This window comes from Dipodomys ordii, unplaced genomic scaffold, assembly GCF_000151885.1.
Source record: "Dipodomys ordii isolate 6190 unplaced genomic scaffold, Dord_2.0 Scaffold82, whole genome shotgun sequence".
Taxonomy (NCBI): Eukaryota; Metazoa; Chordata; class Mammalia; order Rodentia; family Heteromyidae; genus Dipodomys; species Dipodomys ordii.
In genome coordinates this window covers 5,980,219-6,008,216 of record NW_012267298.1, presented here as the reverse complement: position 1 = coordinate 6,008,216, position 27,998 = coordinate 5,980,219, and the positions used below count along the sequence as shown (strand labels likewise).

The 27,998-nt window shown below is 49.9% G+C and overlaps 2 protein-coding genes across 3 annotated transcripts in view; one reads left to right on the top strand and one right to left on the bottom strand.

Annotated features, from left to right (window-relative positions):
• Tg (thyroglobulin) overlaps positions 1-27,998 on the bottom strand; it is a 185,934-nt gene that overhangs the window by 43,082 nt on the left and 114,854 nt on the right. The gene's annotated exons all lie outside the window — the stretch shown is intronic.
• Positions 5-27,967, top strand: Sla (Src-like-adaptor). Of its 2 annotated transcripts, XM_013025194.1 has the most exons (8): positions 5-240; positions 10,020-10,117; positions 18,206-18,305; positions 19,361-19,447; positions 19,657-19,760; positions 21,594-21,725; positions 24,985-25,117; positions 26,101-27,967. In XM_013025194.1, exons 2-8 carry the CDS (start codon positions 10,057-10,059, stop codon positions 26,312-26,314), a joined length of 831 nt encoding a protein of 276 aa, XP_012880648.1. In that variant the 5' UTR covers positions 5-240; positions 10,020-10,056; the 3' UTR covers positions 26,315-27,967. The 2 variants fall into 2 exon arrangements, with proteins under 2 accessions (XP_012880648.1, XP_012880647.1); XM_013025193.1 differs by lacking the exon at positions 5-240 and having other exon boundaries at positions 9,888-10,117.

The following is a 27,998-nucleotide window of genomic DNA, read 5'->3' as shown; positions in this document are numbered from 1 at the left end:
GACGAGTCTGCTCAGCGTGGTTAGTGAAACAGGAACCTGCCTTCTGCCAGCTGAGTGCCTTCCCCGTTTCTAACAGAGGAAGTGCAGCCTGACAGCATGGGCCGTTCCTCTCTGTCCTCCTGAACCCCAGCCACCAGCTCACCCTAGAGCAGCCGCTGATGGAGCTTGGATGACCCAGAGCCTGGTGGTCCTCTACAGCCCATTCCTGAAAGAGGCAAGGCCCCACATCTGCATCTGAAGGTACTTGGGGGAAGTGCTGGGAGGGGCAGGGAGGGACTTCACTTCTTTTATTCTCCACAGCCAGAGATGAGCTCTGAGGACAAATGGCCTGGCGCCTGGCACAATGTGACTGTTCAGCGCATGCTGACAACTAATACCGAAGAAAGGAGCACTGGGGTGGGCAGAGCAGCACAGGCAGGGAACGTAGGCCACACTCCTCCCACAGGCAAGTGTATTGGCTTCTTGCAAGTGACAACTGGGAGTTGCCATCAGACTTCCTGGCTGAGCAATCTTGGACAAGTCATTTAGATTGGGTGGCTCCACTTTCTCATCTGTAAAATGGGGCTAACAGTACTGAGTTCATGCAGGTGTGGCCTATCCAATGAACTAACATAGGCGTAGTGCTCAAGACAGTTTCAGACACAGAGCAGATGCTCAGCAAAGCTGGGAGTTGTGATGTCTAAAGGTGCAAAAGGGCCCAGCTAGGGGAACCTCAATCATAGAAGAATGTGGTCCTGGTAGCTCAGCCAAAGATCACTGATAAGAGTTGAAGTGGGAGTCAGGTGGACTGTGGTGGAAAAGGGAGAAACACGGATTCCTAAGGATTGGGCACAGGGCACAGGCTCATGGGGCTACACCGAGAGACCCTGGTGTTAGAGAGTGATCCCGACTTTGGCCCCAGGATGGCCTAACTTGGGGCTGTGTTGAGAGTATAAACAGATGTCAGTAAGCTGAGTGACATGAGAACTTGTATTTTCATGTAATCCTCAGAAAAGTCCTGTAAGTTTGCAATTGTTATTTGCTTCAGATAAAGGAGCAAATGGGGACTGGGGTGGGGGTAAGTGACTTGCTCAAGTCACCCGGCTGGTGGGAGTGGGGCAGAGCAGTGACAGGGCTGAGGGGCTGAGGGTGGAGTCTCAGCGACGGCCAGTGGCCAAGGATTCTGGCCCCTGGTTAGAGCAGTGCTCTGTGTTAGGGGTTATATATCTCATCCTGCGAAAACTGTCCTTCTGAGTGTTGGATGCGATTCTAAGCTGCAAGTCTACGTAACTGGACAGTGGGCCTTCGACCATGGGGCAGAGAATGAATTTGGGGGAGAATAAATTCTGGTAAATTCTTCTGTATCTGATCTTCTTGTTAGAAGAATGCTATACACGCCAGGGTACTTAGTATGTTCTGAAAAGTGTAAGGATAACATAGAAAACAGACTGAAATCCTTTCAGACTTCTGCACCTTAAACCCCTCTAGATCTGGGACAACGAGATACCACCATGAGAGGCCATGTTTTACAGCCAGCTATACCAGGGTCAGCTTCTGGGTTGGTCCCCCAAGGGCTGTGTGACTCCAGACAAGCCACTTTGCCTCTCTGAAAGTCAACTTCTTCCTCATCAAATGTCCCACTTCCACTTTATAAAATGCTTGTAAGAAGTCTAAACAGCGTGGAATGCATAAGAGATGCTAAACAGTGGTTATTATTATCATTCCCAAACCAGTCAATACTGGCAGAGCAGTGCTAGCAGGCGGCTGAATTTAGGGAAGTCAAGCTGCAAGGCCAGTGACTGGGGCATTCCTTCTTTTCCTAACCCCCCAGTTTCTGCCTGTGCCGTGGGAAAGGAGCAGACAAAGTAGGCTTCCACTGCAGCAGATGGGAACCAGTTTAATAATACTGAGAGTGAGCTTTGAGGAGTTGTGCCTTTCTTAAACACAGCTCACTCATCCCATGGTGCCCACTTTGGCCTTAGCAGAGGCTGCAGGGTTCTAACTTTTCATTTCACATTCAATGAGAATTAATTTCTCCCTAGCTCGGAGAGAGTTCACAAGTGGAGATTCTCCAGGATTTCCAGCATGTCAGACAAAACCTAAGAGACATGGTAGTACATTCATTTCTGTATGACTGCCTGTCCATCCATCTATCCATCCACCCAACACCTACACATCCATCCATCCATCTATCCACCCACCCATCCATTCATCCATTTACCACCCATCCATCCATCCATCCATCCATATATCCATCCATATGTACATCCATAATCTATCCATCCATCCATCCATACATGCATCTATCTACCCATCCATCCATCCATCTACCCATTTACCCACCTACCCACCCATCCATCCCCCTTCAGTGACTATGCATTGAGGCCATACCAGGTGACCAGCTTCCTCCCTCTCTCAGCCTCCCTAGAGATTGTGAAGGAATTAAGAACATTGAGTCCAAACCACTTCCTCCCCTGAGCGCCACCAAAGGAGGGGGAGGTTCGCTCACAGGAACTCCAGCTCCAGCCCGAGCCCAGGGCCTCTAGGGCTCAGTGGCATCCTTTGTGATCAAACAGCTTTACAAAGTCACATGTCCCTTGGCACCTGGTGGCTTAGGTAGGTGCGTGCAGTAATTGGGGGAAGGGTTAACAATAAAGCTGCGTAGACTCAAAGAGCTCCAGGAGGAATCTGGTTGTCATCAAAGGCAAATGACTACCTGAAGCGGGGTCCATTGTCCTAAAGCCATGCACCTCTGCCCACCCCAGACAAAACAGTAAATGCAACACCTCTTCCAATAGTTCTAAGTCACTGGAATATGTTCCAGCACCTACAATATAATTTGTTATTATTACTCATCTTTCAATAGGAATAGACATGTGATCTTTCCTCAGAAGGAGTTAAAGGTCACCTGTCTGGTAAAAGCCATCCTAGAACGTCCATGAAAAAGGTTATGAGTCCAGAGAGTGAGGTCAGAGGAAAATAGAGCAGCCAGCACAGTTGCTGTAACTGAGTTCTCACATTGATCTAGGATGTGCATGTGATTCACCTGCGTTACAGCTCAGCCATCCCCACTCCAGACCTTCCACGTCACATAACGATCAGCTTAAAGTCAATTTTGTTTTACCTTTTGGCAAGCACTGGGAATTGAACTAAGGGTCTCTTAGGCCTCTCTTAGGCAACACTCCACCATTTGAGCTACAGTTCTCTTTTGGCTTTAGTTGATTTTGTGATTGGGTCTCAAGCCCAGTTTGTTGGTTGAAATGAGGTCTCGTTAACCTTTTGATTGGGCTGGTTTCAACCCAATAGATATTCTTTCCTTCTCTATCTCCTGAGTAGCTAGGATTATAGGCATGAGTCACCAGAGCTGGTTATGGCTATTGAATTTCAATTCCCCTGAGCCTGATACACCTTTCTACTTTCTGCTTTCTCAATGTACCTGCACTCTAGAACACCTGTGAATGAGCTCAGCATACAGAAAGAGGCCTGCAGTGCTTGTTGTGAGAAAGGACAGACTTGGCTTCATTACCCCTAGGAGACCCAGAGGTCATCACTGGACCCTGAGTGCCTCGTTCCAAATCCTGCCTTTACCACTTAGCAGCCAGTGTTGCCCTCTCTCCCCCAAGTTCTGTACATGCCCAGGTCCTGGCTCTCTCAGGATGCAAATGGAGAATAGAGAAATGTGCCCTGGTCCACCCTCTTTACAGAGAAGCAGAAAGACACCAAAGGAGGACTATGGCATGCCAAAAACCCACTCTAGTGGGTTCTAAAGATGCAGTGGGTAGAATGTAAACTTCAGGGAAAATAGGGTGAGACTTCATAGCATGAAGTGGGCAACCTCCTGAGCCTGCCAGCTGGGCCTTTGGAATCAGTGTACTTGGAACGTTGCAGCTGGAATTCCCGCACAGTGGCTGCCATCGAGATCAGCGTCCCTTTTCTTCTGAAACAAATGGGTAACTTGAAGTCAGCTTCACACTTAGAATTCTCATCAGGAGAAAGCTTTAATGAAGAGTCTGTTTTCTCCAACAGCTCCTAAAGCTATCCCATGCTGGCTGGGGAGACCATTGGGTGAAGCTTTTTCACCTGTACTCTTAAAGATGTCACATTAGAAAAGCCAGAAATCAGCCATGGTGGGAGGTGATTTACACCAGAGGAATTGGCAAACTGGGTGCTCTCCTCCCTTCATGAAGGGGAAATGTTTACCAGCACAAAACTGATCCACGCTGTATTCCTCCCCAACACACACACACACACACACACACACACACACACACACACACACACACCATGGCTCTTCTTTTATCAGTTCCTTTGGGTTTCTTTCTGGAACATCTGCTGTGCTCCCACGGGGAGAGAAGACAGAGCTGAAGTGATAGCGGCCTTCAGAACACTTACAGTCAGCAGGGGACGTCATGATTAGAATACTCAGGCCAACAGCAGAGAACCAAACTCATCCCTACAGATGTTCAGCATCTCAGAGGAAGAGCAACCCAGGGAAGGCCCCCAGCAGCCTGGAGATAGGACAGGGGATCTCTTTAGAGATTTGAAGCCTACGCCCCAAGGCCCTGCCAGCTATCTGCTCTAAGTGAGTTACAGGGAGGTGGACACCCGTGATGGTCTGTCATCTGCACATGCTCATTGGGCCAAATACCCACTTCCAGCTTGCTTGATGGTGGGTGAGTAATGCTGGTGACTCATATGTATGAATAAAAAGTAAAATGACTTCTTGCTGGGAAGCATGATGTCATGAAGAAACCATACCCTTTCCAATCCCCGGCTGCCCTTCTGTTGCCACGGAAGTGTCCCTCCGCTTCCTTTTGCTCTAATGAGCTCAAACTTCCCAAGGGCCTCCCCACCATGTTCCTCCCCATGTAATGCTGTCATTACTAGCCTGGGTCCAGCTCCATCGAAAGTATGGTGCTCAGAGGACACTGGGTCCCACAGAGTCGAGGGCTGGCAGCTCTGTGCCCCACCACCTGGGGCCTGGGGCCTCTGTGCATGAAAAGCTGATTCAGAAAGGTGAGAGCTGGTTTTTCTTTCAATGGAGCATCCAAGCCCTATCAAGCATGGCCTTTGTCATCCATCTCTGCTCTGACAGAGGCCCCTGCCACTCCTGCCCCTCTGTCTGACATGTCTGGGTGACAAGGACGCCGGCACCAGTGGAGAGTGGAGCCATGGGGACTTCAATACCTGCTCTTGCTAATCTTCCCTGTAAAGACCCAGTAAGCTGGGTGCCAATGAGTTTCATAGAACCATGCCTGTAATCCTAGGCCTGGAAGAGTGTAGTTTGAAGCTAGGTAGAAAGTCTATGAGACTCTATTATCCAATTTACCAGAAAAATGTCAGATGGAAGGCATGGCTCAAATGGTAGAGTGACAGCTAGGAAAACAAGCTAAGTGAGCCTGAGGCTCTGGGTTCAGACCTTGGTACTGGCAAACAAAACAAAGGAAAACCCAGCAAAGTAGATGTGGCTGCATCTATTAAGGAGAGAGGTAGAGAAGACAGCAACAGTGAGGTTTGTCTCTGCATTGGCTAGACTCACATCTGGCTTCTTTGTATAAAATCTCATGTGAGATGTGTTAGGGAAAGCCTAGCCTGCAGACAAAATCCCTTCCTAGATACCTAAGGCTCCTCTATCAGGTGTAAGCTTGTAGTCATGTGGGTCACAGCCAACAAGCCTGCAATGGCTGTCTCTCGTCATAGACAGATTATTTACTGTGTGTGTGTGTGAGCAGGTTGCTTACATTCTGAGCTTTATTTCATGTTATAAGAAAGCTGAAGCCAGGTACCAGTGACTCGTGTCTGTAATCCTACCTGCTCAGGAGGCTGAGATCAGAAGATCTCGGTTTAAAGCTATCCTGTGCAGAAAGTCTGAGAGGCTCTGTTCTCAAATTAACCAGCAAAAGATAGATGGCAGTGGAGCTGTATCTCAAGTGGTAGAATGTGTGTCTTGGGTGAAATAGCTAAGGACCAGTGCCCAGGCCCTGGGTTCAAGTCCCCAGGTTCTCCTCCTGCACCTCTGGTCATAAGTTAGGCATGGGAAGCCTGGAGTGGGCATTGACTGAGCAGTGGCCTCCTTCCGTGGGCCTCCTTGGAGCCCTGGAACCCTGGGATGGTGAGCCCCATTTTGCTACACAGGGAGGGAGATGTGGGAGTGGCAGCAGGAGAAATATGCAGCTGTACCCCCCTGTGATGAGAGCAGGGAAAGGTGGGGTCACAGGGGCCCCCCGCCTGGCGTTGAGGGGATGCACCTGGGGAGGCCAGGATGTGGTGGGGCTTCCCGGAAGCCCTGTGAGACCTCTGCAGGGGAGGGGGCAACCAAGGCCGAGCCACTGTGCCAGCTCTTAGTGCCCCAAGTGAGGGGTCAGACCTCAGGCAGTGCCAGCAATTGTGGGTGCATGGGGTCCTGTCCTGGTGGAAGGGGTATGAGTGGGGAAAACTGAGGCAAAGAAGCCTAGTGAGATAACTGATTCGGTTCTCTCTCGGCTGCATCTGAGGGCTGGGGGCCTACCCAGGGACAGGGTTTTGTTCAAGCTGCACAGTGAGTTAGCTGTGCTCCCATGAACTTTTAGCTACCATTTACCAGACTCTGTTTTACAGACTGTTTGTAATTTAATCTTCAAAACAGCCTTATGGGATATTTGCATCCCAAGTCAATGGATTTGAAAGCCAGGGTTCAGAGAGGGAGAAGGATCTGGTCAGAGGACACACAGCTAATAATCCTAGAGCTGGAATCATTGCTTAGGTTTTTCTATTTGCCCTGAACCCTGCACCAAAGACCTTGCATTCTTCCCCAGCTCTTAAACTTAAGTTATTCATGCACATGGAAGAAATTTGGAAAGTCTAGAAATACATAAATACTCACCTATAATACCACTCACCAACCAGAGAGAAACTTGAAGACATTGTAGAGATTTTGTTACACTAGTTTCAATGCATAGTGTTTAGAGGCTAAACTTTCATAAACTTGTGCCAGGTATAGTAGAACATGCTTGTATAGTCTCAGCACTCGGGTGTCTGAGATAGGAAGATCTTGAATTCAAGACCAGCCTGAGCTACCTAGGCAGATCCTAACTCTAAAATGAAAGTTTCTCCCCCTGCACAGTAATTTGCAATTTAATGAGCACAGCTAGTTTTTCTTTGTTTGTTTTGCCTATGGCATTAACAGTCTGGAAAATAACATGGCAAAAGCTAAGAAACACTTCACACGGTCCCCCTCTTATTCTTGTGGCCACAGCAGACCTCCCTGTCCTCCCCTAGGGCTTCCCTTAACTGGAGCCCCCAATCTTTGCTCTGTATATCCAAGCCAGTTTTAGAGCCTCTTCCATCTCTTGCATTAATGGTTTCCCCCAAAGTTTCTAGTTTCTGAAATTTGCTTTGGTAACTTCTAAGGGTTCCTTTCTCACGGCCTCTTCCAATAGGGCAGCAAGCAGAAGGCCAGGGCTCCACTGTATAGCAGTCAGATCCTTGCGGTGTGGAGCCAGGGAGAACTGCTTTGAACTTACCTTCAGTCTGTTAATCAGGTTGGGACGTTCCTGGCATGGTGGCCACACAAAGTTCAGACTCATGCTTGCCTGGTTCATGGGCTGCTGGATTTCAGGTAACACAGCTAGTAGGCACCGGGGTTTCTCCCCCAGTGACATCATTCACCTACACCATAGTTTTCTGACCTGAGCCCTCCCAGAGGAGGACTCAATAATGGTGTAATGACCAAGACAAAGAGCACAGGACCTGAAGTCAAGAGCTGCAGGTTTCTAGCTCCAGACAGTGGGCAGGTGAAGTAATTCTGATCCAATACATTAAAGCAAAAGAGAAGAGTCTACCTATGGGATGCTGGGAGAGCAATGTAGAAGCCCTGGTATATTACCTGCCTTCCCCCAGTCCCAAAGAATAGAATGACAAGGTCTGCATTCTGTCCAATGGGACTTCATAAAAAATTACGATGGTTCTTTTCTCTTATTAATAATTTTCAAAGAGCCACGAGTCTTGATTGCTAGACTGGAGAGGGGTGCAAAGACTCCCTCTCTAGGGAGCATCTTTTCCACTCATCTCATTTTCCAGATGGGAAACTGAGGCTCAAGGTCACAAGGAGAAAATAGCATTGCTCCAAAGACTGGTGGGAAAACATGGTGCCTAGAGACGACGCGGTCCTTTGACTTGGAAACCTAAGAGCTGCCCCTCAAAGACAAGGGAAAAGGAAATCAAGAATGCACAGAGCCAGTGTTAATTAACTCATTTCTCTTTTGCCCTTTTATTATTGCTCCTGGAAGCAATTATGTCTCTTACACTTTCTCTCCCATCTCCAGCCGCCGCATAAAACTGTCATGGATTAAATCAAATTGCTCAGCCTTTCATTAGGAAGACGCTGGCGGTGGTCCTCAGGGGCATTTTCACTCTTTTCAGATAAAACCCTTTCTTTTTCTGATGAGTTAACTCCTTCCTGGAGGCTCTGAGAGGCAGGCAGCGAGCAAACAGCTAAGGGGACACCGAGACCTGTCCCTAATTCTGTGGTCTCATTGCGCTGCACAACCATCTTCTCCTGGAGAGTGAACCCCAAGGGCTTGCAAGATGGAAGAGGGAATGGTACCACAGGGCCTGTGGAAAGGTGAGGCAGGAGAAGAGCAGGCGCCGAGCAGGAGCTGAGTTCACCCTCCTGGGGGTCTTGGAACCCCAGGTTTCTTCTTGTTACTGGGAAGATTTCAGCAGGCGCCTGCAGCTAGGAAGTATCTCAGAAGAGAGGACGGGGTGGGAGGAAGATGGGCCGGAGGGAGGTGGGACTATCAGTAGATGCTGAATGACGTGTGATGCCAAAGGCATTCAAGGGCGCCAAAGGGCACTGTGGCTGGAACCATGCGAGGCTGCACGGTGAAATGGGGAGGGTGGGAGGGAGGCCAGGCTAGCACTGGTGCTGTTTTGGGGGTTGCCTTCGCACACTGAAGCCTCTCTCGAAACACCCAAGAGACTCACTGACGTGTATCTGGAGGGAGGTTGAGGACTGGAAAGAAAAACTTATTCATCATCTTCTGTCCTCCTCGGCTGATAGTTTCCCTATGGCTCTGTTCTGCAACCTCTGGTCCCTTTGTAAAATAATTGTGTGAGGGTTCTAGGGTTGGACATTTACCATGAAGGACAAATCAGGAAATAGACTAGCATGATGACAACTAGCAGCATATTGATGCCAGGCCATATTCTAAGTGTTTTCACTGCTCTGCCTTAAGCTACCTCTGTAGTGGCTCATAGCTACTTGATTATCTCCTAAGACAGGCAGAGAGAGGTTAGCAACTTCCCATAGGTCATCTGGCTTTATAAATTCCCACTTGCTTGAGCTCCAGAGAGAGAAGCCATGGGGGAAAAATGGAAAGTAAATATCAGTGGTTCACGCTCCAGCTGCCCCTTTTCCTTCCACGTGACTTGGGACAAGTTGCTTACTTTCTCTGAGACTCAGTTTCCCTCCCTGCAAACTGGGCACAAAGAGATGTGACCACACTCGACTACATGCTCTCAGTAAAAAAGTGTTTCACCAAGCTGTCCTTTTTGGGCCTCTGGGAACCCAGGTTGGAAGATTCTCACAGACAAGAAAAAAGTGGAACCAGAAGGTGCCATTTTCTTACTACTTCACGTTGTAAAGCCACAAAGCTCCTAAGTTCTGGATGCCCTGAGTTCTCTGGGCTGAGGAGCTGAGGGCCAGGGGTTGTAGATGGCCAGGGGTTGTGGGTCTTGGTTTTTGGGGTGCATGGGGCAAGCCGGCTTAGCCTCTTACACAAACTGCCTGCTCTCCTCAGTGACAGTGAGGAATGGAAACTTTTGTCACCATCAGCACTTGCTTGCGACTTCCCTCTCTGTGGTTTTTCTCTGCCAATCCCTTGATAAAAGTAGTCGAGCAGCGCAAATGTAACAACACTCACAAGCCATATCCTCACATGAAAACAGCCGCCTGGCAGGGCAGAAGGAGAATGGTGTACAATGTGCTTTAAACTGGGTCACTCTCCGCTCAGAAGGCTCAGGGTGCGCTTGACTGTACCTGTGTGTCTCTTGTGCTGTAGGCTTCACACATCTCCAACAGCTCCAGGAGATACAGAAATGGGGAACAGCATGAAATCCACCCCTGTGCCCCCTGAGAGGCCTCTGCCCAGCACAGATGGTAAGTCTGACTTCTTAAGCAAGATGTTTTACTCTGTCCCTGGAAGCCCACGTGAAAGACTAGCAATAGTGGACATTATTATCTGGGGCAATAGGATAACAGTACAGTACTTGTCTCTCACGTTGTCTGTGGTTCAGATATTTCAAGTCGAAAGAGCTGGGTACTTGGAAATAGTTCTAAATAGTTGACATTTTTCAGGTTGATCTCTGAACTCTGCTAGTTGAATCTACTTACCTTGTAGATGGGGGAAAACTGAGGCCTGTCAGGAGAATGGAGTTCATGCTATTAGCTACTTAAAAGCCATATTTCTGACCAAGACTTCTAATTCTGAAAACTAGACTCTTGCTCACTGTCCCCCACCAGCTCAGGACAAATACGTGAGTTCTGCTGGAGTTTGGCCAGTGCCAATCTTTCAGGGGCAGAGCTGGGCGCTGTACCCCTGGTCCTGCTTAAACACAAAGGACACTGTAGTAAGGTGCTCAGTGCTTCTGGGGAGAACCTGGGGTTGCAAGCTAACCAAGATGGCAGCAGTTTAGCCCTGCAGAAAGAAGCCAGGTTGGGCCAGACTCCCAAAGCCACAAAGTCCTCCAGTCCCTGACCCGAGACGTGGAGGAACTATCAGCCAGCAGGAGGCAAAGGCTGATGTGCTCTGAGGTCAGCAGCGCTGACCTTTCGAATACACTTTTCTTGATTTCTTGTATTTGGGGGGAGGGAGGGCGTAGGTCCCGAGAGCTTGGAATGGGTGCCTCAGGGAGGCCAGGTGTCCACAGGACGAGTCTGGGGGTGACCTGCTTCCCACCCTGAGTCATATCACCTGGGGCATGGTGACCTTTCCCAGCAGAGGTGACCAAGCCTGTTTGTCTTGTCCCCGGTAACCTCCTTGGTAGAGGTCACAGAGCAAGGACGGCCACCCTGCCCTGCCCTCCCCTGCTATTGGCTACTTCTCTTTCTATGACTCCTGTGGCTCTTTGGCAAGGAAGGCTTCTTACTTCCTCCAAAATGGAACCACTTAGCTGCCCAAATTACACAGTCGGATGGTCTTGTCGAGGCCCCTACTGAGCATGAGAGCGCCCTGTCCCCCACATCCTCCCGAGTCTCATGCAGGGCACTGCACATGGCTTTTAGTTTTCCAGCCTCAAACCAAATGGAGAAAAGCACAAAGCACATCCCCAGGACCAGGAAATAAGGGAGGACAGAGGAACTGTCCTGTGGAAGGGGCCTCCCATGAACTGCTTGGCCACTGTGCCCCGATGCAGAGCCGCCCCGCTGGGCCCCTTCCTGCCATCCCAGGCTGACTCAGGTCACTACGACTACTGGGAAGCTGGCTGTACAGTGCCTAGAGGCCCAGCCACCTCAGGAGAGACCCCGTTTAAAGTTGTGGCCTTTCAGCCAGTCACAGAAGGGGCTACACACTTGAGCGAGCCCCATGAAAACATCAGCCTCTAAGGACTTGCTCATTTACCTTTCTTTTTCCAAATGCAAATTGCCACAAAGCAAGTTTTTCTTTTTCCACTGTGTGGGTGGGAGGTCGAGGGGTCTTCCCCTCCGCCCCTGGAGGGAGAACTCCCCAGGTCACACCACTCTGTGAGCCAGGCAGCCACATCAAGCACTGGAGGCTGCTTTTGTACCCCGGCCCTGCAAAGCTCCCCTTCTCATCCCTCCTAACCTCACTTCCCCTTTCCCCCGACATCTACTGAGACCTAAGGGAGAAGGTGATGCTATCACTCCAATCTGCAGGGTGCCAGGGAAGAGCATTCTTCATGGAAGTAGCTTCTATGTGAGCATGCTCATCTGAGGCGTCTCCACCCACAGTGCCCTGGGCTCCCTGTGTCAGGCCCGCCTGTAACACCAGCACTCTCTGACACCAGCCCCCAGTGACCAAGTGTTCAAGGCACTAAAGCCTAAGGCCCTGCCCGAAGAACAGCAGAGGCCAACCTAGGGACTCAAGGAAAACACTTCAGACCTTTGGGGAGACTCTGAATACCTTGGGATGTGGCTTTGCCAGTCTATGTTCTCCTAAACTAAGCTTTCTAGAACATTCTTCACCAGGCCAGTTCCCAGCAAGTCATGCAACTAAACCTCTGTGGCAGTCCTTGATAGGAGTACTGCAGGTTCCAGAGGCAAAGGCCCAGGCTGAGCCCCTGGTCATGTCCCTTGGAGGCCATGTGACCTTAGGGAAGTTGCTTGCCTTCCATAGAGGACTTGGTGGTGATCTGTCTTTGCCACAGGAGAGCCCAGAGCAGTGAACTGGCAGAGGTGGGAAGTCGGAACACTCTCTTGGGGTCAGCTGCCCACACTATCAGTCCATACTTGCTTCCAAAGGGTCCCAGACAGTCAACATCCTCCGCCACTGAGCTACTTCAGACGCCTCCTCTGGGCTGGTGACAGGCGTACAGAACAGATGAAGAGCCAGGCCTTCCCAGCAAAGGGGGAAGTGGCGTGTTTTCCACCCCACCACCACTCAGTTATTGTGCTGTGATCTTTCCCCCTCTTTGTCTCTTCCCCTCATGTCACTCGGCTCCACAGGGAGACATCCGCTCACAGGTGACCATGCAAACCAAATGTGCCAGGGTAGGCATCATCATGGCTGCTCATGGAAAAAGGGGTAGAGAGGAAGAAGACCCAAATATCCAAACCCACCTTGGAACGTCTTACTTTTTCAGTGGTGTTCTTCAAACCACCCACATCTGATCAAGCACTACCTACACCTACTAGTCAGATGCCACGATGGTGGGCTGAGCATGCGCAATAGCACTTAGCTGTATTTCTTACCAGCCAACCATGAACCCCTGAGAGATGGTGAACCACAGGCCAGTTTCTAGATTTGTTGCCACTCATCACAGCTAGGGGTGAGAAGGGAGTTCACAGCAGAGTTCTCTGTTTCAGGTTGTACAGTAGGAATCGTTATGGAGTGGCTGGGTGCTGATGGGTGCTTGTCAGATAGCATTCCAAGTGGTTTATACACATGAATGTATGACTGACACATGCAGGTGTAACATATTTGCACGTTACATGCAAATACATGTGAATTCACACAGAGAAACTATTACTTTTCACAACACCCCATTAAGGGATTGATCATTATTACCACTCCAAAGTTCATTTAAGGAAACTGAGGCCATGCAGCTCAGAAGAGGCCAGGGAGCCTGAGTCTAGCATCTATCTTTTCACTACCTCAATTTATACAGAGTAGAGCAGCTTTCAAGAGGTTTGGAAGCTCAGAGAGAGGCTGTTCTATCTCAAGCTGGGACAGCCTGTCTGGCCACAAGATTCAATGACACAGATATTTGCCCCTAGGTGAACCCCTAAGCAAGCCTCCCATATGAAATGTTGGACTAGATTCCTACTTCTACTAATTGTCACTCACCCACTGCTGGCATAGAGGCTGGTTTCAGGGCAGAACAGCCAATTTCCATTTAGTGAAAATCATAACACAACCAACCCATCAGATTCATGATCTCGCCTAGCTTACAGCAGGATAGATTTTAAAGTTAATATTAAGAGACACATCATTGGTCACCGGTGTTCTAGGTGAGTCTTGACTGTGACAAAAGAAGCTATCTGTTTGGGCATCATTGGCTGGTCACTAATGCTCTCTGAAAAGCTGCATCTCAACTGTCCTGCTGCTGCTGCTAGGGAATGGTAATGGGAAGGAAAGAGGAGGATGGGAAAACGGTGCCCAAGCAGGATACACTCTGAAACTCTGAGGCCTGCAGGCTGCCTCCCTTCTGCTCTGCATTCTGCCAGCTTTGCATACAGAGGTCAACTCTGCTGACCTCTCATGGCCTCAGGGTTGATCTAGCTCCACGTTTCCCACTAAGTTGGGAGCTCCCTAGACTACTGGGTCTCACTTCCAAGGCCTCAGTGAAATCTTTCATATATGGATGAAGACCCTCAGACCCCTGGGGCAGATTGGAGGTCCTTTTACCAAGCCAGACTACCAGACTATGGGCTCCATCTGATTGGCTCTGTGTGTGTGTGTGTGTGTGTGTATGTGTGTGTGTGTGTTGTACAATATGTACTGTACTACACATATGAGAACGTCAAGCGGAAGTGGCAATCTCTGGGCCTTTCAACCCTGCTCCCACCCTGTGTGGGGGCATCTTTCCCCATTTTGAAGGCACTCTTGGAGTGGGCCTTTGTTTAGGTCTGTGAGGACCAGGTGTTGATGGGGACAGCCCGGAAACAGAGCAAGTGAGAACTGTGTGCCTCAGTGAGGTGACCCCAGGCATTGAAGTCCTCACAGTCTCTTGACCATGTCACTAAGTTTTTCTCTGCTTTGGCCTTCACCGTTCAGATCAGAATCCACATTCTGGCAGAACTGGAAGGGCTAGCTAGGGAACTGGAAGGCATGAATGACTAGCTTCCTACCCAGGTATCAATGACAGTGACTCGAACGCTTTCAGCTTTGAGAAACAATTACACTGTTCTCAAGAAGAGAATACTAGAAAAAGCCCGTCCTTCCTTGACAAATATCTGTGTCCAGGAAGTTTGCCTGGGCTTCTTTATGTCCTGGATCACTTGCTGCTTTACACTTTTCTGCATTCTGTTTACCCTGCCTCATTGCTGAGTTGCACTCTCAGCAAATACTTGATGTCTTGATTTTGTTTTCTGTGCTCATCAAAGGGATTTGTGTTTAGAGGACAAGAAGATCACACAGTATATTCATATCTGTTCACCTAGATAGTCATAAAGTTGGGAACATGCAGCCGGGATGGGCTGTGGGTTATATAATACTTAAACCCAGTTTGGGAAATGGGGCTGGCTGCCAGTCACCGAGGCCAGACATATACATCACGATGACGCATGAATCCATCACGTGAGGCAGAACTTGAACAGTTAAAAATAAATCTTTCCCCAAACTGTAGAGCTATGAAGTGGTAGAGGCGGATTTAAGTCAGGCCTGATTAGTTTTAAAGCCAGATCTCTTCCAGTAAAGTCCTTCTGAAAATTTTCTCTGGGTTTCTCTCATGCGGGGCTCATATCTCTTTGTTATTTGCTTCCTTCTCTCAAATCTGTGATCATCTTCTCTCTGCCCTTAGCAGAGTTCTCTCCCTCTGCTTCATTTAGGCATCGGGTTTGAGTCAAGTGCTCAGCTCCCCACAAGCCCAGGGGGATCTGGGAATGTGAGGTGATGAAGTACTTGAGCTTGGGCAAATGGAAATACCTGCCTGGCACTTGTTTCCCTGTAGGGACCAAAGCTCAGAGAGGATGGGAATGGAGCTGGACCTGAGCTTGTCACAAAGCTGCAATAGGCTGCAGTAATAATTTTCCAGTGATTTGTCTGCTTTCCTAATGCTGCTGGTAGGGTGCAGAGAGCCACCAGACCTGTAGATAAAGGCGCCTTACCAGTAGTTTTGGCGAAGCTTAGCTATTCTTGATATAAACACACCATGGAAATTCCACCGAAAGTTCACAGTATTACCACGAAACTGAAACTCTAGCCCAATCGCTTCCATTCCCCCACTGGAACACTTGTTTCTACAGTGGGATGCCATTTGTTTCTGCTTCTGTTAGTTAGCTTTCCAACGGCACAGATGATAGCAATTCTGCTCTGTTTCAGTCTTAACGTTAAACCAGACACCAAACTACAACCCCTACATAGACACAGACTGATCTAAGGCCCTTGTCTTGGCACAGGAAACAAATTCTGTGCCTCTCATCTCTGCCCTTCTTTCTTGTCAGGGGTTCTGGGACACCTCCCTTATGTCTAGACCAGCCAAAACCAATCCCAGAGTCACTCTTGAGGACTCTGTGACACAGGGACAGCTGCACCTTGCATTCCAGAGCCTCCAACCAGGACAGGTTCAGGGCTGGGCTCAGACTGAAGACATGATGACATGTGCTCTGCCTTTTGGGACCCCACAGCAAGGTGGGGAGGTGACAGCCCCCTGAGGGCCATACACATGCGACAATTCAAGTCTGGGATATTTGCTTCCAGAGTATGAACAGCATAGTAGAGAGCTGAGCCTCTTCCAGGCGGCTGGACCTGAGCTTGTGGGGAGGCAGGGGAGAACATGAGCGGGAACATTCTCATCAGGGGCTCTGAAGGCTAAAAGGCAGCTGGGTTGATGAGTAAATGTCACTTTTTGCTGGGGCCATTGGACCAGGAAGAGTCTAGACATCCTCCTCAGCCTAGGTCCAGGATGGGAAGGGTGGTTCGTGCCCATTGCTGCATGGCCCACCTGGGCGGCTGGGCAGAATTGCCAGAAAGCTGAGAAACCATGGAAGCTCTGGCCCCTCCTAGGGTCTGCACCTCATTTGCCATGCACCACTTCGTGTTCTTTTTCTAAAACGGATCTAAATTTGCATCATCTCAACAAACCACCAGATCTCCCCTCCTTAGAACTCAGGTCTTCTGACTCCAGAATCCATACAACATTAGTGCTGCTTCTAATCATTGGACTATCCACGGAGTTTCTCTTTTAATTCAGTGAGTAGAGTGAGGGAAGATCTCGGTCCACATAGACATACAAACAGGCTCAGGGAAGGTGCACAGTTGGACAGGCCAGCGACCTTGCCAGGCTGGTCCTTCCGTGGCCTTGGTGCTGCTTTCCTCAGACCCCTGGCTCTTCTCCAGGATGTGTAAGGATGCCAAAGGTCACTCGGTTTCTACCCCATATCTTAGATTTACATAGTTTCCCCTCGTGAGCACCACATTTGAGTGTGCTCTGATAACTTGTTCCTGATTTATTTGCCAACTGATAACCAAGCCCTTTACCCCAAACCCATTCATCGCCCTCACTCATCCTGGAGCTCAATGTGTCCATTCAGCCTGCTTCAGAGACTTGTTGTATATAGGACACAGGAGCTGTAAGAGACTGGCTGGAGTCTCAGCAGGGAATGCCTTTGGACAGAAAAGGTCCTGCCTGCCTGCCTGGGTGCTGGGAGTTTATCAGTTCATGGCCAGGCATAGAGTCAGCATAGGCCCTGACCACCACGTGAGCTCTAGAACATGGGCTCCATGGGGCACCAGCTCACTCACTGTGCTGGGCTCAGGGTAGAGGGTCAGCTACCAGAACTGTGAGCTCAGTTCCTGAGGCAACAGGTAGAGCCATAACAGAACAACGATCACATCCGCTGCTTTGTAAGACGTTATTTCTTCCAAATACACGCAGACATTACTCTTATCTGATGCATGGAAATGCAATTACGGTAAATCACGAAGGTTGTAAAGCAGATATGATCTAGTGTCAAAGGGGAAATTCATGCTGTATCATTTTCTCTCCAGTGTAAGTCATCACTCACATAAACCAAACAGGATTCCTTTCTTCCCCAAAGTCCATTGAAGTGACTTTCGACATACACACAATGAAAAGTACTTAACTTTGCTTCTCTCCCACCCCACACAACCAATAAAAGTCCCTGTGGAATAGATTCCCAGCCTGGTGCCCACTCTCTACAAGAAAGAGCGTCTGTGTATTTATGTATTTATGCCAGTTCTGGGGCTTGAACTCAGGGGCTGGATACTGTCACTGGGCTTCTGTTCAAGGCTAATGCTCTGCCACTTGAGCCACAGTTTTTTGGATGTTTAACTGGAAATAAGAGTCCCATGGACTTTCCTGCCTGTGCTGTGCCAACCCTCATCCTCAGATCTCAGCCTCCTGAACAGCTAGAATTCTAGGCACGAGCCTGAACTTATTTTTAATCTCAAAGTTTGAGATTCTTTGGCCTAATTCCTAACCTCTAAATGATGTAGAGGTAGGGCCACCGGCCAGGAGAGGACACAAGGCCAGGCGGATTCTATCGTGCCTGTCATTCCTGAGATGGTGTCATGCATCCACGGTCATCTCATCTCAGAAGGACCCTGGAACCAGGTTTTAGCCCCATTTGAAAGAAGGGGAGACTGAGGCTTGTAGATACAAGGCAGATTGTGTGACTTCTATTCGTGGGTCTCTGGATCCCCATTTCTCAATGAGAGCATCAGGTCCCAGGCAGGCCTGCGAATGGGAGGTATAGCCTGCTCTTGGGTTCTTTGGGCTCCCTCCCCGCCAGCTCAGGGCAGGTGCCTGAGACTTCCCAGGACCTCGTGGCACCCACCTGCCTCTCTGTTTCCGGTGATCAAGACCCACCTTCTTTGCTTCCCAGGGCTGGAAAGCGACTTCCTGGCTGTGCTGAGTGACTACCCATCTCCTGACATCAGCCCCCCGATATTCCATCGGGGAGAGAAACTACGTGTGATTTCTGAGTGAGTGTGCTTTTCAAAACTTTCATACACTTCAAGACAGGAAATCCTTAGCTTTAGGTGGGAGTCCTTCGATGTTTAGCTGGCCCTACCATCAGGTAAGAAATTTAGCCCCTACTGTGACTCCTCCCCCCTTAATGCTGCCAGAATGATTAGACCTCCGTTGGCACCTTATTGCCTGCCAGATGAGACCCTTTATGACCCCAATTCTGCTTCCTGCCTTGCCTCCTACAACACATCATGCTGTGTGTGGAATACTATATACCAAGGAAAGCTGAAAAGATGTCTGGGTTTAAAAATGCTTCTGATGGGGCTGGGAAGGTGGCTCAGTGGTAGAGTGCTTACCTCACAAGCATGAGGCCCTGGGTTCGATTCCTCAGCACCACATAAGCAGAAAAAAGCCAGAACTGGCACTGTGGCTCAAGTGGTAGGGCACTAGCCTTGAGCTGAAGAGCTGAAGGACAGCACCCAGGCCCAGAGTTCAGCCCCCACGACCAACTAAAAAAATGCTTCTGATGATAGAGAGTATCATCTTCTGTTCCTGCTTCTCTTCAGTTGGATTCCAAAGACTTTATGGAAAGAAACAGGGGTCTGAGTCCCTCGTATGAATCCTTACTGACATAAGTACCATCTTTGGTTTATACTTCAGAGTATAAAGAGAGACAGAAGGCAGTTATTTTTAGGAGCCTCTGACTGTACGCATCAGTTGGAGTCATCAGCTGCTGGCACAGGAAGGGGGGCCCTGCCAGCATACGGGGAGGTCCCCAAAGTAGCTTGCAATGCAGTGTCTACTGAACACACACGCTTTAAAAATCATATTAAGTGAAGTAAGCCAGACCCAAAGAAACATAGGTCCCATGGTTTCCCTTATTTGCGATAACTCTGTACAGCATCTTTCCAATAAAATAATATTTAAAAATTCAACTTAAAAATGAAACCCCAACCTGGCCAATCATAGATCTTGAAAAAGTAATATCTCATCTACGGTGGGTAAAATCATTTCTCTCTGGTCCTGCCATTTAACTCCTTACCTGTTCCTTTGTATTTTGTTCTGACAGCGAAGGGGGATGGTGGAAAGCTATTTCTCTGAGCACTGGCCGGGAGAGTTATATTCCTGGAATATGTGTGGCCAGAGTCTACCACGGGTGAGTGCGTGTCTCCAGTAGAATCATTCATCGTCTTTAGGTGGGTGACTCAAGATGGTATGGTCCACTGGGGAGGAGGGGCTGGGTGGACCAGCAGCACTGCTACCCCGGCTCTGGCCATCAGAAATGATGAGACCCAGGCAAATTCTGTCCATCCTCTGGGACATGACTTCCCCAGGAGTAAGAGGTCCTTTTCCTGTCCTTCCCAGCTGGCTGTTTGAAGGGCTGGGCAGGGACAAGGCAGAGGAGCTGCTGCAGCTGCCAGACACGAAGATGGGCTCCTTCATGATCAGAGAGAGTGAGACCAAGAAAGGTGAGCAGGCCCTCGACCTCACGGGCAGGTCTGAGCTCCCCTCCCCCTTCCCGATGAGCACAAATGGATCTGCCCAGTCAGCTCCTGCAGCCAAGGCCCTACATGTAAGCAAGAGGCCTACCAACAGGGAGTAAAGCTGGCTGGGCACTGCCATCAGCTCGGCCTGCCACAGCCTCCCCTTGACTCTTGTGGGAGCATTTCCCATTCTGTGGTCCCTGCCATGCACAAGGCTGTACCACCACGGAAGTGACAGAGCTCAGAGAATGAGGCCAAATCCACGTCAGAGCTCACAGGCTCACTGTGAGCTTTACCCATGTGACTTCCTGTGCCACAGAGCACAAAACACTCTGTCCTTTCTGTGGTTGAAGGCCAGGGTCCCAAAGTCTAGTTTCAGCAGTTCTACAACTACCTCCCCTCTCTGACGCCCAGGTTCCCTTAGCTATAGCTCAGGGTCTCACCATAGGTAAGCGCTTAGCATGGTGCATGGAGTGTAGTCCAGGCTTCAAGTCACAGGAACAAAACATTCAACAGCTCCAGCTCTCCCCACCAAAGAGTCATTCTAATAACTTTTAATGCAGGAAAGCATTCAGGTTGTCAGCCTGATTTTTGCCCACTCGCTGTCAGAGAATGGAAAATAGCATCTAGGATTTCACAGGTACCTCAGCAAGAACTGGAACCATCACTAGCCTGGCTGGTGGAGAAGCAAGCCTGTGGGGCCTGATTCAGAATGCTAGAACAAATGTTTGCCCCAAATCTTGAATGTGCTGGAGGAAAGCAAGATACAAGCAGAATCACAATGCCTTCTACATGTCTTAAGGGTCTCCTGATGGGGGCCACCCAGGCTCACAGCCTCCTAGGCTGGCCTGGCAAGAAGGGGAGGCCTACACAGAGGTACAACTCATTGAAAAATGCCCATGTCCCAGGTCTGATATGTGTGTAGGCTCTGTCTTGGCCCCTGGATATGCAAAGTCCTGATGAGTTTCCACTTGCACCTAGACATGAGGAGAAGTCACACAGTGGGTAGTTCCACACAGCTAGGTCCACAGGCTGCTTGGGATGGGCCGGAGGCCACACCCAGGGCTGCTGTCCCCAAGTGATGCATCCCAGAAGTGAGAGCACATCACAAGCTCTGAGGCTCCGTGTCTCCACCCATACAACACCTGGGGCCGTCGGTCCCCAGCTCTCTGAGAATGAGTGGAGGTGTTCCTGACGTGCCTCCATCTCTGCTAGATACGGATGGACAGCACAGAGCTGGGGGAGGTGCCGTCACCTCGCAGCACCTTGGGGACATGAAGTACAAGGTCCTAACTGCCACTCACACCACATTTCTGAGAAAACCAAGCTTAAAGCCACAGCGAGCAGGGACCAGGAGAGAAGGAACGACCCGAGCTCCCCCAGTGTGTCTTGTGGTAGCACTGGAGGGCGGAGAACCAGGGGGGAAAGCAGCAATTCCCACATCTCAGCAAACTCCCAGGAAAGATTCACAGGCTGCGGAGCCTGGATCAGCAGGTGATCGCCAGGCTACAAACTAAGCAACATCTGGAGCCAAAGAGATGTGGGAGCACTCCAAATGCTCACCTCAACAGCAAGAGGACCAGGCCTGGGTGCCAGGAATGGCTGTACTGCAGATTGAGGGTTGGTATGGGAGCACCCCGAGCGCTCAAGACAGAAGCAGCAGCTAAGGGAATAGTCAGTGCTGGAGGTGATGAGTGTTGGTATACTGGCAGTGTCCCCAGGTGAGCGGCTCTCTGCCCTGGTGGACGGGAGCTGCTCTGTTGGTCACCCTTGGGTGGGGACACGTGGATGCCACTAATGGGCCCTTGCCTCCCATAGGTTTCTATTCGCTGTCGGTGAAGCACAGGCAGGTGAGACACTACCGTATCTTCCGTCTGCCCAACAACTGGTACTACATCTCCCCGCGGCTCACCTTCCAGTGCCTGGAGGACCTGGTGAGCCACTATTCTGGTAAGGCACAGGGGTCTGTGTCCTCTGCATGCTCACAAAGGGTCTAGGCTAGGACGTGGGTCTCACGGACTTGTCCATGTGTCTGTTGAGAGTGAATTTCAGGCCAAGAGTAGCTGTGAGTACAGCATAGAAATCACAAGGCACAGAACCTCAGGCTCACCCTCTCTGTAAATAAAGGCATGCCCAAAGGCATAAACACAGGTGAGGTGCCTCTCAGCAAGGCAGAGTCACACTTCCAGGACTTTGTCCTGAACATTGACTAATTTCCCTTTTTCTACTTGTCAACGTTCTCTTCAGCTTTGAGGGCCAACAGCACCCTGCCTGTGTGATACAGCCCTAGGAGTTAGTATTGGACTCTACCCTCTCCATTCCCTGTCGAGGTGCGCCTCTCCCCCGTGCCTTGGTTGTTGTGCCGTGTGGCCTGGTTAACTATGAGCAAGACTGTGTTTACCAAGGAGCTCCTGAAGACTAGGGATTGTGTTATATCCACTTGTGCGCCCTTACCGTACCTTCATTTGCACACATTTTCTGGGCCCAGGAGAGGGTCCCGATTTTCTCAGGCTGATCTGGATGGAGAGCAGCTTCCAACATGATTTTGGTGGAGTACGACACATGGAGAGTCAGAGGGAGAGTATTTAGATAGGCCATGAAAGCCCTGAACTTGCTCAGGAGGTGGATTTCTACCTCACAGACAGGAGAGAGATTGAAAACACCAGCTCCACCCTCCCTACCATGTTTATTTTCTGTCTGCTCATGGTGGCTGGCCTTGCTGGACTATTCAGCTCTTTGTGCAGATACCAGCTGCAGCTACTTGCTGGGGCGTGGGGCTAGGTGGTAGAAGGTGCTGAGGAATGGGCTGGCACCTGACCTAGAGCAGCTGCCCTTCCTCTTCTCTTCCTGTGCCTTACTAGAGGGAGGATGGGACAGGACCTCACACTGTGTTATCATCTTCCCCCTTTATGGGTTCAGGATTTCAGGTGCTGAAATGGGAAACCTTGCTAGTATTCTTTAGGATTTGGAATCTTGTAATGAAGAAGCAAAGGAGCCCACAGCCTTTGGCGTGACACCTCTGAGCAATAAGAAACAGCAGATGTGAAGGAGCAAGGGCTTCTGGGAGAGGCCGGTCCTCAGTAGGCCTAGGCTATGGGAGCTCTGTGCAGGCCCTCCACCTCTCAGAGCCTCTGTTCTCATTCATGCAAAGTGGTCAGGAATAGGCCGCTCACAAAGGGTTAGATGATCACTTAACATCAACCTTTATGTGCCGAATCCAGCATAGTCTGTCATGCATCAGATGCAAACTAATTGCTAACACATTCTCCTCTGTGCTGGATAAAAGACTAGAAGCTAGCTAAAACTGAAAGAGGAAGGGAGTCCTGGAGACAGCCACTTGCTGGGTACACACCCAGCTTGGCTGTGGTATTTGGCTCTTAATGACAATCATCTGAGGGTGTACAGACCACAAGTTTGCATAGACAACAGTAAACATGAAACAGATGCTCCCAGTAGAGCTCCGAGGGACCAGGGGGCCAAGTCTGCCTGGGCTGTGGGGCCCTGGGGAGACTTCAGACTGGCGCCGACCCTCCTGGCATCCAAGAGCCTTCCTCTGATTGACTGTAGAGGGGCTGAAAGCCCAGGACGTTTCCCAGGCTCCTTCTACGAACTGTCCCACAAGGCAAAGGAAAATGAAGGGGAAATGAGATGTTTGAATGCAAGTTGCTGGAGTCCAGGGTGTAAACTCAAGAGGATGTTGGGACAGTTGCGTAGACAGTGAATGAGACTCTGTGATTCACCTGAGAGTAATGCAGAGTTCCTCTGTCCTCCATTCAGCAGGCAATGGGTTGCTTTGGGAATGTGGAACTGGCTCACTGGCTCACAGCCAAGGAGATGGGGCTGTCGGGTCACATTTCTGTGCCCCTTAGAAAGTGGCTTCACCCCAGGATCCTTATTCTAAAGCGGACATAAAAATTACAACACAGGGTTGAAAGACACAATGGGTGAGGATAGCTCAGCACTTGGGTATCACATGCTGTGAGTGTGAATCTGTTCCACATTCTTCTTTCTTTTTCTTTTCTACTACTTCTTTTTTCGTTCCTCACATAAGCCAGTCTAAGGCTGACCCTCTCTGAGCCTGGCCTGCTATGCTCTGGAACACCCGCAAGTCTCTTGAGTATTGTGTTTGGCTTCCTCTCCTCCTCTCCTAGGCTCAAAGTGCTTTTTTCTTCCACCAAGAGTGGCAATTACACAAGGAGCACATGACTCCATGACCCCATGCCATTCCTCCATGTACACGACCTTTCAAGTGAAATCAGACTAGAACCCACAGCAGACACGGGCTGTTCCCTTTAGCTGGGCTTGCTGGGTTTCTCCAGTCAGATTCCTTCTGTTCTTGCACAAGGACATAGGGGCAGCTCCACAAATCACAAGGGGGCAGGGTGGCACCAGCAGCATGGTGCACTCCCTAAAGCATGACAGCAGGTGACCTGTGACCAGGGTGTCACATCCTGAGTCACTGTGTCTTTCCAGGAATGAAGGAGGTGCTGGGACTTTTGGTCTGGGTCTGGCCTTATTGGGGGCCCAGAATAGCAGGGGTCAGTGTTGCTTCTAAGGGCACGGACATGGGGTGAGGATCTGATACGTGGAGGCCATTTAGAATCCCGTGTTCAGTGCTCTGGAAGACCCAAGGCCATGCAGGCTGAGGTGTTCCTGAGTCAAGAACAAAGTGGGTGGATTTAATTTGCATGTTCTCTCTACAGGATACCTGTGTCATTTCTCTCTTTTTTCCCACCTGCCTCTCTCTCCTTCTCCCTATCTTGTTTTCTTCTTTTCGGTGCACATGGCCCACGAGCTCTTTGCTCTTCTACATGTTATCCTCAATGCACTAGGAGCTTTGCACACGGCCCCATTCTTGAACACAGGCTCAGCTTGCCGTTAGAGATCTGAAACGGCTGCTTCATGTGGGCCGCTGCCTGATGTTCTCTGTGTGTTCCCTGCTTCCCTCATCCTGCACCTGAGACAAATGAAACTCAGAGAGGTTCCAGATCGCTCCACCTGGGGCACAGCCAAATCCTTCTCTCTGCCTTCCCTAGCAAAGGGCAGAGCACAGTTCACTCAGGGTGGTGACATTTCCCAAACCACTGCCATTCCCCACCAAGCCCCTTCCCCATCCTGGCCTCAATTTTCATGCCAACAACCCAGGAAGTCGTATTTCTGACTGGCTGTGAGATGTGGGACCCTGAGCATCATCTGCTTCCCTCCACAGAGGTGGCGGACGGCCTGTGCTGTGTGCTTACCACACCCTGTCTGATGCAGAACACGCCCACCCCAGCAGCCAGTGCCCCCAGCTCACCTGTCACCTTGCGCCAGAAGACCTTCAACTGGAAGAGGACACCCAGGTGCGTGTATGTGTGTGTGTGTGTGTGTCCCTCAACGTCTGTGAGCCAGGCACACGAAAACCACAGCCAGGGATCCCGAGAGTGGGCCCAGACCCTCAATCCCACAGACCCAGACTGGGACATCACACAGTCTATAGCAACTTTTCATCAAGGCTCACAGTCCCCTGCTCTGCAAACATGTACCGAGTCCCTAGTCAGTGTGAATAGTACATTTTCTAGGAGCAGTATACCACCTTGCTCTTATTTATTAGGATTTTAGAGAGTGACATACACACGGATCTTATATAAATTTAACATCATTTAAAATTCACTCAAGAGTTAGATACCACCACCAAAGTCCTAAGGTGACTCATTTTTTTTTCCTAAGAGGAAAATATGATAGTATCTGCCTATAATCCCAGATACTTGGGAGACAGTGGTAAGAGGATCATGGTTTGGGACCAGACTGGCAAAAGTACAAGACTCTATCTCCAAAATAAACTTTAAGCAAAAGGACTAGGGTCATAACTCAGGTGTAAAATACTTGAGAATTCAAGGCCCTGAGTTCAAAGAATACAATATTTTATCAGTTTGTTGTATCCATTCCACTATTAAAACTGAATTTTCAGCTGTGCTTCTATTTGTGAGTTTGATCAGTAGACATACTATTAATTGAACATAGATTAGGGTATCTATTGGTAAGTTCAAAGAAAATCAGAGAGCAGAATTATATAATAGAACACTTTTTCTTGTAAATATTTGCTACTATTTCTAATTGAAAGGTTTGTCTGAAAATACAGAGGTTCAGAAAGGTTAAGGGGCTTGTCCAAAACCATACAGCCAGTCCACAGATGTAAGCACCAGAATTGAAACAATAAGCTCAAAGATTAACCATGCTTTTTCGTTTTCTTTCCTCTTCTGCTCATTTATTTTTGTTGCTTGGCCTCTCCTTTTGTCCACTCTGTTCTTTTCTCTGCCTTTGGCATCTGCTTCCTAACTCACAGACTGCAGGAGGACCCCGAAGTTGCAGAGAACCCTCTGGGGGTGGATGAGTCCCTCTTCAGCTATGGCCTTCGGGAGAGCATCGCATCCTATCTGTCCCTGACCACGGACGAAACCAGCCCCTTCGACAGGAAGAAGAAGAGCCTCTCCCTCATGTACAGCGGAAGCAAGCGCAAGAGCTCCTTCTTCTCAGTCCCCCCCTACTTTGAAGACTAGCCAGAGGACCATGGCCTGGCTCACACCCAGGGTCCCCAAAAGGCAGGGGCCTCTGCTCCCTGGACACCGCGGGTCCTCCAGAGGCCAAGAGAAGCCACATAGGGGCTGCAGTGTGGCCAAAGGAGCTTCTCCTCCTTGGTGTCTGACCAGTGCTGTGATACCACACGGCTGACTCATGATGAGGAGACACACTCCTGAGAGTCGTGTGTGTGTGTGTGTGTGTGTGTACTTGGTGTGCAGAGAAGAGCAAGACATTCACAAGAATGTGCAAAGGGACCGGGCTCCAGTGTACAGTGCAGAGGGTCCCACTCCACTGTCGCAGGAGAACGTTTTTTATGATAAAGCCTGGGAGGAAGATGAGCCACAGGCTGCAGCAGCTACAGACGAGTAGCTGGGTCCGCAGAGTGGCCCTTGATGAAGCCACTGTCGCCAGCCCAGGGACACCCGAGCATGCACCCCATCTCTTTCTAGGGGTCTTGTGACACTAGGCACTAGCCTGAGAGACTTTGCAGTGCTGAGCCTTGAGGCTCCCCGGGCTCTCTGCTGTCAAAGCCACTGTGGGAAGTGGGCAGTTGATTGTCCTTCTCCCAGGAGGGAACATGGGAGAAAAGGAGGCTGCTGGGGGACAGGCAGAAATTGCTGCCATGGCACAGGCTTCGGGAACACATAGCCCTCCATGGCCGGAATGGAACTGCTGGGGCTCTAGGGCTTGTGTGAAGGCACCTTTGGTCTTTCAGGATGGTCTGGCAAGGTGCTGTGAGCCTGAAATGTGCTGCATGGTGTGAGGCCAGAGCAGCATGAAGAATCTCCAGCCCTCAACAATATGTCATGGCGGAGACAGGAAAAGCAGATCAGCAGCTAAGTGGACATTGGACATGATAGGAGAGACCCACCCACAGGGAGCAAAGGGCAGGTTCAGGTGAGGGCAACCAGGAACCATGGAGGGATTGCTGGACTGAGGAGACTGGTTGGATTTTCTTCTCAAAAAGCAACGGAGCCATTCTAAAGAATTAATGCCCCTTGCATTTGATTCTCAAGAGGGTCAGTCTGGCATTCATGTGAATAAAAATGCTGCACCCCAGGAAAAGGGGGAGCCAACGTGGCTGAGTTCTGCCAAATCCAATTACAAGAGGTAACGGAGAACGTGCAAAGCATCCTGAGACGGGCGAGCCTTGGTCCAGGAGGCTGCCAGACGGATCCTGCTGGAAGCCAGACAAGGAAGATGCATGCGTATGTCAGCTTCCCCACCCCATCTGGGTTTGAAGAATTCTGGGATGGAGGGGTGCGTGTGTGGTATGGTGTGCCTGTTATGGTACATTCATTCCCCAGTCCTGAGCTCAGCCTGCAGGGCTCTGACTCCAAGGACCTTTGCAGTTCCAACCCCTCCTATGAGGTGGGTTCAGAGTGACCGGCCAGCAGTGAGGGAGGTATGTCATAGTGAGAGCGGGACCCCCCCGCCTTGCAGGACAGGTGACCTCCAGACTCCAGATGCCAGCTCAGCATTGTTAGTGTCCTATTCCCCGTGGTCAATGTCATGAGAACTTTGGAGGGAGGCTGTGGGGAGACATGTAAGTGGGAAGCATTACATTTTGTGGAAGCGTGTATTTATTCCTAATGTAAACCTAATAAATATTTAACCTTGGGATAAGATGGCTTCAGGATGAGATGAGTAAACCTCTACTCA